This window comes from Onychostoma macrolepis, chromosome 23 (genome assembly GCF_012432095.1).
Source record: "Onychostoma macrolepis isolate SWU-2019 chromosome 23, ASM1243209v1, whole genome shotgun sequence".
In the NCBI taxonomy this organism is placed as follows: domain Eukaryota; kingdom Metazoa; phylum Chordata; class Actinopteri; order Cypriniformes; family Cyprinidae; genus Onychostoma; species Onychostoma macrolepis.
Genome location: NC_081177.1, coordinates 26,215,840 through 26,229,024, shown reverse-complemented (window position 1 = coordinate 26,229,024; position 13,185 = coordinate 26,215,840). Strand labels below are relative to the sequence as shown.

Sequence of the window (13,185 nt, the reverse complement as noted above, 5' to 3'; positions counted from 1 at the left end):
GCTGTATGGTAGGTGTGAGATTCATTCAACTTGGTTTGCTGATTAAACATGATTAAATATTTGTTCAGAATATTGTCGTTGTTGTGACTATTCATCTGGGAGGGGTGTGTATCAAGTGGCTTGGTTATGGTTTTGTTGAGGCTGACATGTGGAACCCATCTGGTCCAGCGTATAGGACCAGAATAGGGCCAGTTATGGTCATACAGGACCTCAGATCCCACATAGCAATTTTTCTCTGGCCCACACAATCAGCTTTTGCTTGGCCCATATACCGCAATGACTTATGGTCCTAGTGTGTACCAGGTCTGGATTCCAGACAAGGGCCACACATGGGCCATAAGTGGCCCAATTCAGGGCCAGTTATGGGTAATTAACTTGGCTGAGACTTGGGCCAGTTATGACCCATGTGTGGCCCTTGTCTGGAATCCGGACCTGGTACACACTAGGACCGTAAGTCATTGCGGTATATGGGCCAAGCTAGGGCTGGGCGGTATATCAAGTTTGTACGATATATCGATATATTCTTTATAAGCGATACGATATAAGGCAATACCGTTCATATCGATATACAGTAGTTTGAAAACAAGCGCATCTGAAAATATAGCGGAGGACACAGACTGAGCTACTGCGGAGAAAGTGCATAATACAATTGGTTCTAAACACGTGACAAACTTTATATGAAGGGTTTTAAAAACTCGTAAGATATAGAAGCCTATAGTTTAGTTTCAGTTTAAAACGGCTCTGACAGAAAGGCTGCATGTGCTGACATTCTACCAGAAACGTACATTATCTGTCCTTGACTTCTTACAGTGAATAAAAAGTATTTCATCCAAAAAATTTCTAAAACTGACTGATGGTTGATTTCTGTGAGTTGTTCTGTAAAGGAATATGTCATTCATTAGGTTCTCAGATATTTTTTTCTGTATTAAAAACACTTTTGAAAATTACAAATCCCGTCTTTGTCCTTGTCCTCAGCCAAAGTAGACCTGCAGCTTTCATTCAACAGTTATTTAGAAAAAAATCTTCATCAATAACAAGTTTAAGTTGTTATCATTCACATCAATTGATTAAAAACATGAAATTAAACATAAATTCTAGAAATAAATTCTATTTTACAACTGTCCCCATGTTTTCGGTCAGTCCTGTCACGTTTACATAAAACTCAACATAAAATGTGTTTAATAAGCCTTTAAGGGGTATGACTCAGAGGAAATGACATCATTAGACTGAGGTGAAGCTGACACTGATCAAGGATAAGTTCTGTATTTAATTTTTTTTATTTTAAGCTTGTTTTTGTATGTTTTTTTTTGAGGAGGACGAGCTAAAGGGTCAGGCCCTGTCACGGTAAAACATCCCAGAAAATAATGAAAATGTTTTAAATCCAAAACATGTCTAAAAAGATTACTGAAATTCCTTGATTGCATGTTAACAGTTTTTATGCTAGCATGCTAGCAGGCTGAGTAATAGCAGTTTAAAGCGGCCGACCGTCAGGCCCTGTCACATCCTTCTGTGACAGAGCATGACGATCCTGTGACACGGCCTGACAAATGAATGGCATTGTTCTTTTTTATTACCTTTATTGCATATAATATGTATTTAACGCATGACATTGTAAAACATTATTTGAATAAATAGACATTACACTGTAAATTTGAAGCTTTTTATGCTCATCGACAATTAAAAAAAAAATTTGTACCTCTTTTACCTAGGTCTATATAGATATATAGATATAATTCTCATCTATATTAGCTTTGAGTAATGATGACTGTAATTATTCCAATTCATACAGGTGGCAGTTAGATGGCTCCAGTTAGTGAAGCTGAGAGACAAAGACAATGTCGTGAATGACTAAATGAGACTCCCTGAGAGAAAGGAAAAACATCTTCAAAGCGAAAGGGAGAGATGGAGGCGGAAAAAGGAAAGAAGGAAAAGTATTCATGAGTTCAATGAGCGAGACCAAACACATAGGTGCAAATTATGGAGAGAGCTACAGAAAAAAATCTAGGCTTAAGAGAAAGGTCGCAGTTCCAGGGCCACGGCCTTCAAGGTTAGAAAGGGCTACGGTCACAGTACCACTTCATATTACAGCTTGGTAATAACAGAGTGATACCATGGTAATATCTACATTATTACCTAGGAAATGACATGCAATTTCCGCTATTACCATGTAATTTCCTAAGTAATAATGTAGATATTACTATAGTATTACCCTGTTGTTACTTAGCCATAATATGATGTGGCACCACAGTTACTTTACATTGTGATATTCAGTTAAATGTCTATCGATTACATTTGCTGTATCATAGTAAAATGTACTTTATATATTATGAAGTTATATTTCCATAGAACTACACAGTAATTGAATAGAGTAGTGTAACCTTTTAATGACTGTTAAATGGTTGTGTGACAGTAACTTTACCAGTCTAATATTACATTAACATTAAGATTATAATAATAATTTAAAATAGGAATGCTTATCAAAACTTAAGAACACAAAACACAACTTTTTCTGCATCAAATAAATCCATAAAGTCAGTCCTGTCACAGCACCGTCAGCCCTGTCACGCCAATGTCAGTCCTGTCACACAGGAAATTATGATATAAAAATGTACTATTTAAGGAAATGTTGATGAATTAATCTCTTTAACTGTTTAGATGAAGATGGGGGTATATATCCACTACTATGTTTTTGTAAAAATCTCCTATGTAAAGGTATTTTTTTTACAATTATACGAGCCTCCTCTCGTATTCTGTGATTTTTGTGTACTACAGTTGACGGAAAAGTTGCTTATATTTCGTACAGGAATTACAAAACCATGTTAAATACAATCAGGGACATGTGACCAGTAAGAAAATGCTATTTGTATCAAAGAAATTTATTAGGTAACCATTCCAACATATACAAATTTGTCTGTGACGGGGCCTGACATTTTATGGGTGAAATGCGTTTAAAAATTTATTTTATTCAATCATAAAAACATGCTGAGATGGCACGATATGTGTTTCTCATAGTTTAACATGTCCTCCATATGACTCAACATTCAGATTTAATAAGAAGAAAAAAAAATTCCCAAGATTTTTACAAGTGGAAATGTACGTTTCTGGTAGAATGTCATGTGTTTGGGATGTGCCGTTTTCCTAAATGCATAACTTACATTTCACAGGTATATTCTCCATCTGTAAATGTTAGAAAGCCATGGAAATGTTTCCATTTTGCTGTCAGAAGTGCATGAGCCTTCTGCTTTGCGGTTCTCCGCTAAACTTCACAGACTTCATTGAACGAGCGCCGCCAAACAGACGCGCAATGTAATAGGAGCGCAATAATTCTAATTAAAATATACATTTTGCTGAAATATTTGTAGTTGGACAATAAATGTGTCATATGTAGAATCTTAAACCTACAAGTAAGTGTATTTGTATGATAGCACTAACTAAAGTGACTGTAATGGGGTAATAAAAACAGCCTTTTTAGTCTGTGCCTTTTTTTATTATTATTATTTTCATTTTTAGTTCAGTAAATTTAACTTCTGCTTTAAAAGTATTATTTTTGTTTTTAGATTGCAATGTTATAATGTAATTTTAACCCTTTTTTTAAACATCATATATGGTTACATTCACTTTATTTGTTTATTTTTTTTAATCCAAATACAAAAGCGTAGAAAATACAGAGATATATACCGTATACCGCAAATCAGCCAAAAAATACAGAGATATGAATTTTTGCTCATATCGCCCAACCCTAGGCCAAGCAAAAGCTGATTGTGTGGGCCGGAGCTGGGCCAGAGAAAAATTGCTATGTGGGATGCACATTTACACTGCACCTTTATCGGTTTTTTTCAAGCAAGTTTGAAATGTATCATCTGGTGTGTGTGACTATGTGGAGTCTACAATCTGGCACTTTTGGTTGCATGCTCGTAAAAAGATAAACATGACAAGTATCTGTTTTTTAGTATGCTAGGTTGTAGTGTGAGATTAATCATCAATCAGAGACGTTGAATTCTTCTGTATCAGTGGTAGGCAGCCCTGCTCCTGGAGGGCTACCTTCCTGCAAACTTCAATTCCAAAACACCTGCTTGTTTTCTCAAGTAATCCTGAATACCTTAATTATCTCAATCAGGTAGGTTTGCTTAGGGTTGGATCTGAACATTGCAGGATGGTAACCCTCCAGTGGCCTGTTAACCAACTTGATTGAACAAATTCTTGAGTTTCAGATTTAAGAGTTAATAAAACCAAAGAAATCAAACCCAGTTTAGGTCAAGTTCAGCAGACTCATAGTCTGGGGTGGGTGCACCAAAGTAAAACCTGCTTCAGAGAAGGTTAGCCTTGTAGCGAAATGTACCATGGTGATGCACACTGCTGAAGATCAAACCATCCTCTTGAACCCAGAAAAACAGGAGTGTTCTCAAACTAAACTCAAACTCACCTGGGTAGCCACTAAAACCAACTTTGTGAAATAGGCCTTAGAAGCAGGGTTGGCTACCCCTGTAGTTTATATATTTGGGGTGACCCCGAATAGTCAAAGATCCAATGCTTCGATAGGAGGCTACCTGATTCGACAACCAATCTCAAAGTTGAATATTTGCAGAGGTGTTACTAAACGAGGATCATGCCATTTCGGCAATATGGGGGTGCTCAAATGTCGTATTTCACATAGAACTGCCGGTTTTCTCCCAATAAGTTAATATGCAGCCTATTATGATAATGCTGTAAATAAGAATCTGAAAAGAGAGAAGCTTTAAATAAATATTTTAACATGTGTGAATAAATCCAACCACTCCTATAGATTTACGTTTCACTTTCCATAATCTGTGACTTACAGAGGAGTATCTTGGCGGCAGGGATTTAAAACTTTGACGGGATTCAAACTGACACAGGCAGAGTTAAAGACTGGATTTTTTGTCGAATGTCTGACTTGACTCTTGGTAATGTATTTTGCCCCCGCCCGCCCGCCCCCAAACATATGATTCGACTATCAGTCGACTATCGGCAAGAGTCAAAAATTCAGATTCGACTGTGTAAATCCTTAGTCAGGAACACACCTAATATATATATCTCAAAATGAAATTTGAAGGATAGCATCGTCTACCTGTTATAATGTGTACAGTGCTGCTGACGTCACTATGGCAGTGGCTACTGTAGGCAGTGACGGTGAAGGCATACTCCACTCCACACTGCAACCCACTCATTTCACAGCTATCAGTTGTAGAGTTACAAATTGTATCTGCTTCTCCTGTGCTGAGGGTGGCGCTAACAAGGTAGTATAGCACATCGTCCCTTTGTTCCCAAGTCACTATGGCTGTGCTTGGCTTGCACTGAAGGTCCACGTTCACATACAAGGGAGCACAGGGGCCTAGAGGTCAAATGACAAATTAGTTAAATTTGATATTCCAGTTATCAGTTGTATCCATTTTCTACAGCTACACTGCAAGTCTGTCCCTTTTGCAAATAAAAATATTGTGACTCACGTGTTTGGAAGGTCACTCCTGTTTCCTGGCTAATTTGACATTCATCATTGATTGCTGTGAGCGTGACCGTATAAGTCTGTCCACAGGCCAGTTCGCTGATATTACAGAAATTCTCTTGAGAGATACAGGAGGCAATGTAGCCATTGGTACTAATAGCACGGAGTTCATAGGATGCCGCTCCACCGCTCCAAGCCCAGCTGAACAATGCAGTGGCATTCTCACAGTTCACGTCAACAGTGACTGAATTGTAAACTGGCTTACAGGGGGCTGGACACAAAAACAGCAGCGATGAACAGCTTGGTAGATGGCACAATTTTCTGTTATTTAAACATGTTATGGCAAAGAATGTAAATGGTTCCTAAATGGTGTAGTTTCTTTGATGTCTAACCTGATGTGAAGAGAACTGTCTCGCTGTCTGTACTGTTGTACATTTCTCCAATGGCGCGTACTTGAGTGTTGTAAACCGTTCCACAGATCAACCCTGTCACACTGCAGCTGGAGCTAGTTGTGGAGCAGGACAGGATGTCTCCATTGCGACCCTCCAGGAAAGCCACGTATGCCACTGCCCCAAAACTCTCCTCCCAAGACACAGTCCCTACACCACTTGCACAATTCAAATGGGTTTGCACGTTCTGGGGCGGGCAGGGTTCTGGTGAAGCATACAGAGTCAGTTATTGGACGCCTGTGCAGAAAGCACGAAAATCATTGGTATAATGGCAAATTTAAAGCACCTGTGTTTAGAGTAGTTGACGCAGACACAGCAGTTCCTCGGCAGACGTTGTTGTGTGCTGTCACAGTGATGTCATATGTCTGACTGCATGACATGTTATAGAGGGCACAGGAGGTGTCACTGGTGGAGCAGGACAATACTGATCCCAGATCAGTGGCAGCCTGTGCTGTGTACATGGAAGCGCCTCCACTTCTGTCCCACGACAGCTGGCCAATAGACAGGTCGTACTGAACTTCAACATTCTGGGGTGCACAAGGACCTGATTTCATAACAAATAGAAAGAAATTGATTATAGATTTGCAAGATACAGTATAGTGGTACAAAATTTGCCACAACCGTGCTAGCAATTGTGGGTGGTTGCAAGGGCATTACTATGCAATCAGGGAGGTGTTATGAGTGGTAAGCAACATGCTATTATGGGGTTCCTATGGTGTACTGGGTTGATGCAAGGATGTTGCTACAGTAAAGACAATGGAAGGTGGAGAGCATTTTTATGTGGTTGCTAGGGTGTTATGTGTAGTAGGGTGTTTGTTAGGGTATTGTTAGGTTGTATTCTAGGAGGTGTTCCCAGTGGTTTTGCTCACCTGTTTTCAGGTGTCCACTCATGGTTGCAGCACTGCTGCAGGTCTGTCCTTCTGCTAACACAGTGATGTTGTAGCTCTCTCCACAGACCAATCCTGTCAGCTCACAGTTAGAATCGTTGCTTTCACAGCTGAGCATATGACCAGATTTACCTTCTGCTGTGGCCGTGTATTCCATTGCCCCAGTGCCTGGCTGCCAAGATAATACAGCTGCACTAGATTGACAATCTATTAGTGCCCGGATGTTATGAGGCATACAAGGACCTGTAATACAGACAAATATCTGCCAGTCAGACAATGTCATGCTACATCAAAAACACAAAAGTACCAAAAATTCAGGGTCCAGATTATTATTTTTTTTAAATTGACTGCATCTATCAATGGCGCACACACACCCACAAATCAATGTACTATGGTACTTTGGAGCATGTGTACCAGTATGTGAAATTCAGAATTTACTTACAAATGCATTTTAAATTCCAAGTGAATTTCAAAAAGTGTAATCAAATTTAAATGGCAAGTACTGAAATTCATAGAAGTGTAGTTTTAAAAAACAAACAAAAAATTTAATATGACACAGAAAGGTTTTATTGCAAAATATCTAGGACTGTTTCTTGAGTGACTGTGTTTAACATCTTTGTACTGCTGTTCAGTTACCTGAATGAACATCAGTGACAGCACTAGGCAAGCTGTCACAGTATCTGTCTGATGCTATCACACTGACACGGTAGGTCTGTCCGCAGGCAAGTCTGTTAACTGTACAGGTGGTGTGGTTCATGCTCTGACAGCTGGTGAATTGGCCATTACTGTCCTCAAGCACAGCCGTGTATAAGTCTGCTCCTGCACTCTCCTCCCAGGACACAGACAGGTCGTTCCCTTGGCAGCTCACATTAGCAGTCACATGATCTGGCACACAGGGCGCTAAAGATGAGAGAAATGACTGTGAATCAGTGAATCAAATCCGTGATTGTTAGAAAGAAAGAAAAACTGATTAGGAACAGGAATGTTTGAGGTTTGCAGTGATTAACTACTGTATAGTAGATATTTCTGCACCATATGAGTGTTTCTAATGCAAATCGCAATAAAATCACACTTACCTGTCCTGATTGAAGCAGCTTGACTTGGCGCGCTGGTGCAGATGCTGTCTTGTGCTATTACTGTGGCAGTGTATGGCACACCACACATCAGTGATGTGAGATCACATGACTGACCAAACCCTGAGCAGCTGTCTGAGAATAACCCATCAGCACTGAAGGCCTGGACTGTATAGAGCTCACCGGCTTCATTGCTCACCCATGACATGGTGACTACATTATCACTGCAGTTAGTATTGGACACCAGATTCTCCGGAATACAGGGAACTGTGGATTGAAACACACTGTGATGACAGGAAAAGCACAGCCAAGATAAATAGCATTTTTCACATAATAGGGTTGGAAACTCTTCAAAATGGAGAAAAGCCTAGCATTGAGTAATGTTATTTTCTATTATTTTATGATAATTTAAGGTTTTGCAACCCTGTTACCAAAATTATGATGAATGCCAGTTACAATAAATAAAATCAAAAGGTATATAAAAACAGCATAGGTAACAGGGTTGAATGATCAGCGTGTATTACCTGACCGTACAATGACCTCAAGGCTCTGAGAGCTGTTGCATGTCCTTCCCTCAGCAGTTACTGTCAGGACATACATCTGGCCACAGGGAAGGGAAGTGACCTCACAGGAAGTGGAGCTTGCCGTGCAGCAGGTGGTCTCTCCATCTGTACGCTCCAAAGTGGCAGTGTAGCTTAACGCGCCAACTCTCTCTTCCCACAAAACACTCACTGTATCAGTGTCACACCCCACAGACGTGATCACATTCTGAGGTGGACAAGGGGCTGAAAGATAGATTGAGATGGGAAGTGTGAAATTATGTAGTCTGTTTTTACACCGAAAATCATCCTTTACAGTCTAACTCCCTTGCCTGTCTCGGTCTGCAACGTGTTGCTCAAGGGGCTGTCACATTGACTGTTAGATGCAATGACACTAAAGTTGTAGAATCTTCCGCATTGTAGCTGTTCAACTGTACACTGGCTCTCAGTTGAGTTACACTGGTACTCTTGTCCATCACTGTGAGTTGCTGTAGCAATGTAGAGCTCCGCCCCTGCTGACTCTTCCCATGTCAGCCAAGCCGAATCAGACAGGCAATCCATTTCAACATCCACCATGAAGGGAACGCAAGGAGCTTTATACACAAACACATATCCCAAAAGTGAATTTTGTGACAAACAGTTAAACAAATAAATATTTAGTGATGTGTTAAAGTTTCATTAAATATGACAAACCTGCCGTGACATACTGGACCGGTGAATTCTCCCCAGTACAGCCATCCCTTAATGGCACTACAGTCACATTATAATCCTTTCCACAGGTCACAGTGATATCACAGCTGGTTTCTGTGGTGTTACACATGTAGTAATCATTGTTGTTATTGGAGTAAAAGGCCTGTGCGATGTAGAGGACGCCATCTACACTAGAGTCCCAGGACACTGACACAGTGTTTAAATCACAGTCCAAGATGGCAAAGATTGCATCTGGTGGGCAAGGGGCTAAAGAATGCAGAAAAGAGATGTTAGAGACATCCAAATATTGAAATACAAAATATTTTATTTACGTATATATGGGTACCTGAGGTGACATGTTGCACAGAGCTTTGGGAACTGTTGCAGGTTTGACTATAGGCGACCACCGTCACGCTATAAGTCAGTCCACAAAGGATGTTGGGAACTTGGCAGAAGGTTGTATTAGAGTCACACCCCAGCACTTGGCCATCGCTGATCCGCACTGTGGCGTGGTACTGATGGGCTTGACCTGTCTGCTGCCAGGTAACGTTGAGAACAGTAGCTTCACACTCCAGGATAGTTTGCACATTCTGAGGCACACAAGGGGCTGAAGGGGACACAGAGGTCAAAAGTCACTACAAGTGGACCACGCACCTAAATGCCGAGATCCACTTTGGCATCCTGTGTTTGAGTCCTGGCTCATTGACCTTTCTTGATCCTGCCCCCCTCTCTGCCACATCACTTCCTGTCAACTCACAAAAAAAAATCTAAAAAGAACTAACTAAAGAAGACTGTGGTGTTGCCTCATGTCGCTTGCAGCAGGGCCAAAAACTTGAGACTCTAGTCAACTGTACATTCTGCACCTGCTTAAGAAGAAATAACTCTCCATGCCAGCAGGTGGCAGTAGTCTTCATTCGTCAATCAGTGATCTGTCTCACCAAAGACCTGTGCTTTCAGTTCAACATGCTCAATCATCTGAAGCCATCAATGGAGTTCCAAACACACTGCAAAAACCTGGGTCAACAGACACTCAACAATGGTCCAATGGTCAAAGTTTTATGTGTCACGTCTAGTCTCAGCCTCAGACGTCACGCCCATGGGCCATTGGCTGAACGTCTGATGCATATGGCACACAAAATTGGAAACACTTAAGGAGTCATCTGATCTAATTAATCGGTCAAATTCTACTAGATTTCCGGGAGATGTTGATTTACCTGTTAGTCCTTTCAAAGCAGCCAAGTTTCCCAGACCTTCTGCCATCAATCTGAAAGTCTGGCTACACGAGACTAGCAGTAGGTGATTTATATGGTGAGTATAGCCTGTGCATAACTCATAGTCAAAATGGGAGGGTGTTTTGAGTGGTTGCAAAGGTGTCACCATGCAGTTTCTAAGGTGGTCTGAGAGGTTTTTAGCAGCAATAGATATTGCAAATGATCGTAAAAAATGACTGTAACTCTCACCTGTTTCAAGAATGCGAACTTCACTTCTGGATCCAATACAGTCGCCATCCACACCAGAAACATAAATTTGATAAGTCTGTCCACACTGCAGGCCTGTAATATCACAGGTGAGGTGGCTGGTGTTGCAAGTTGTCCTATGACCTCCACTGCTCTCGGCCACAGCCATGTAGGACACAGATCCCTGAGAGGTTTGCCAGGAAACGGACACAATGTCTGAGTCACAGGATGACTGGATGGACACCTGAGTAGGTGGACATGGTGCTGAAGAAGCAAAAGAACAACAAAGCAACATGCTAATCAGTAATGTTGACATTTTATTAGAAGGAAATATTCTTTAATTAAAGACATCTCATCAAGCTAAATCAATATTTAAAACAGGACAGATATTGTACTTTTCTTTAAAGGCCAAAGGACAAGCGAATTACCTGTTAATAATATCTCAAGTATATAAATTACGACTGTTTAAGTCCACTTAAAATGGAATTCGCAACTCATTTTACTTCTAAGAAGTAAGAATTAAGAACTTTTAAGTATTACTATTGAACTATTAACCAATAGCCCACAAAGCCAAGGCAATGTCATTGAATGAAAAGTTGTTTCAGAGGCAAATTATTTCATAGTTTACAATTACCATTTATCTTAAGCATAGCACACTGACAAACTGTGTACAATAAATTGTATAAATTAGTGGTTTATGAGGTTGTTACCTGTCTCAAGGGCAATCCAGTCATCTGATTGGTCAGAGCAGGTGAGCCCTTCTCCACTCACTCTGACTTGGTAACGGCTGCCACAGTGCAGGTTGGTGACATTGCAGTTGGAGCCAGGTGTACTGCAGCTCACTTTGTGATTTACATTAAAGCCCTCGGCAGAAGCGTTATAAATCAGAGTGCCCCTACCGGGTGTCCATGAGATCAGAGCAGAGTCAGTGCTGCAGTCCAGAGTTGCTTGTAGATCAGAGTGTGGACATGGAACTAGTGAAGTGGGATACAAACGCGTAGTAGTTTTGTTAAAGCTTCTGTGTGAAATTTCTGCACCACTAGAATCGCCCTATCCCAAATGGCACACTTCATTTCTTGCAACTCTTAGACCTTGATTAGCTTGTTCAGGTGTTTGATTAGGGTTGGAGTGAAACTCTGCTGGATGCTCCAAAACCAAAGTTGGCCACCCCTGGTTAAGTCTATGAGACTGTAGGGTGTCCCAGCTGTCATTTTAAGTTTCAGAAGGCTGCTCGCAAATACCCCCGTTGTTGCCACTTGAACATGAAAAGTGTGGTCTGTGAGGGCTTATGGTGGCATTTGGGAAAGGGCCAATGACAGCTGGACACCACTCACATACAGCATGATGACAACAATGTGGAATGTTTTTTTAAATGAAAAATGCATTGCTTGCAGTTAACTGACTCATCTTCGATTATCTTGGACTTTATACTGACACATACTGGCCTGGATGTATGAAGTTTGTTCACTAACTAATGCTAATTCACAGCAAAACTGTTTGCTTATGTCCTCGTATTAAACACACCCATTGTATAAATATGACTAACTCCATGAGTTTATCCCACTGTAAGTATCATTGACCAGTACCTGTTGTGACAGTGATAGGTGCACTGGTCAGGCTCACACAGTTGTCATCTTCAGCCGTGACTGTTATAGTGTAGTTTTGTCCACAGTCCAGGTCTGGGATAGAGCAGGTGGTATCTGTGTTGGTACATGTGCTGTTGCGCCCTGAGGTGCTCACGGCATGAACAGTGTAACTGCTGGCACCACGCGCAGAGTCCCAGGTTACAGTGGTAATGGACGTGTCGCAGTTTGTGGTAGCCACAACAAAAGTTGGCACACATGGAGCTGAAAGAGACAGTAGTGTATGTCTTAAGAAAGCCATGGATCCACAGACATGGACAGAAAATATTTTTGTTTAAAGCTGTATAAAGAAAGGTATGTGGCTACTGTGTGTACTCCAAGAGTTTGGAAAAGATTTTCAGGAATAAACCCAATAATGCCATATGGTGTCTTCATGAATATTGCTCTGTACCTCTCAACTGTGTAAACTGAAGCTTACTTTTTAAAGATGTGATGTGCTGTTGGTTACCACATAAAGAAGTTCTGACTTTGTGTGTTGCATTTTTATCATTGCCTTAAGGGTCACTATAATAGGCATGAATGCAAGTTAACTTCTTCTATGGTCAGTTTTCTCTCTCTGTCATGGCAAAGCAACAGTTTGAAGAAAATCTTGCTCAGTTAGTTTAGTTTATTGAAACTGTCAACATGGCAACCCTGGGCTATCGCCCCTGGAGTACTGGAGTTTATTACCACCAGAGCAATGCAAGAATATATGCTAATGCCACCCATATACTACTTTCAAAGTCTTTGGATTGCTGTTTCGTTTCACACTGAACAACTATCTTCTGTCACCAATGTTAGTTCCAGTAATAATAAAAAACATCAACATTAGGATTTGGATCGCAGACAGGTCTAGATATTCAACCTTCTGAATATCTCTCAGGCACCATAGATGAATCAATGGTTGCATATTTGGTCATTCAAAGAAAGTGATCATCACTCATGTGAATGAGTACTGATTTGCCTCCAATTTTGAGGCAAATTATCTCAATGATCTCCGTTAACTA

The 13,185-nt window shown here is 40.7% G+C and overlaps 1 protein-coding gene across 1 annotated transcript in view; it reads right to left on the bottom strand.

The window, feature by feature from the left end:
* Positions 1-13,185, bottom strand: part of LOC131531563 (serine-rich adhesin for platelets) — a 52,480-nt gene that overhangs the window by 17,206 nt on the left and 22,089 nt on the right. The window contains exons 21-35 of the mRNA XM_058762399.1: positions 12,143-12,403; positions 11,267-11,530; positions 10,560-10,820; positions 9,446-9,706; positions 9,103-9,366; positions 8,742-9,002; positions 8,395-8,655; positions 7,874-8,137; positions 7,434-7,697; positions 6,930-7,040; positions 6,780-6,872; positions 6,197-6,454; positions 5,854-6,114; positions 5,466-5,732; positions 5,087-5,350 (exon numbers count right to left, since the gene is read on the bottom strand). Of these exons, the coding sequence (XP_058618382.1) occupies positions 5,087-5,350; positions 5,466-5,732; positions 5,854-6,114; positions 6,197-6,454; positions 6,780-6,872; positions 6,930-7,040; positions 7,434-7,697; positions 7,874-8,137; positions 8,395-8,655; positions 8,742-9,002; positions 9,103-9,366; positions 9,446-9,706; positions 10,560-10,820; positions 11,267-11,530; positions 12,143-12,403 (3,615 nt within the window). The remainder of the gene's footprint in view (positions 1-5,086; positions 5,351-5,465; positions 5,733-5,853; positions 6,115-6,196; positions 6,455-6,779; positions 6,873-6,929; positions 7,041-7,433; positions 7,698-7,873; positions 8,138-8,394; positions 8,656-8,741; positions 9,003-9,102; positions 9,367-9,445; positions 9,707-10,559; positions 10,821-11,266; positions 11,531-12,142; positions 12,404-13,185) is intronic.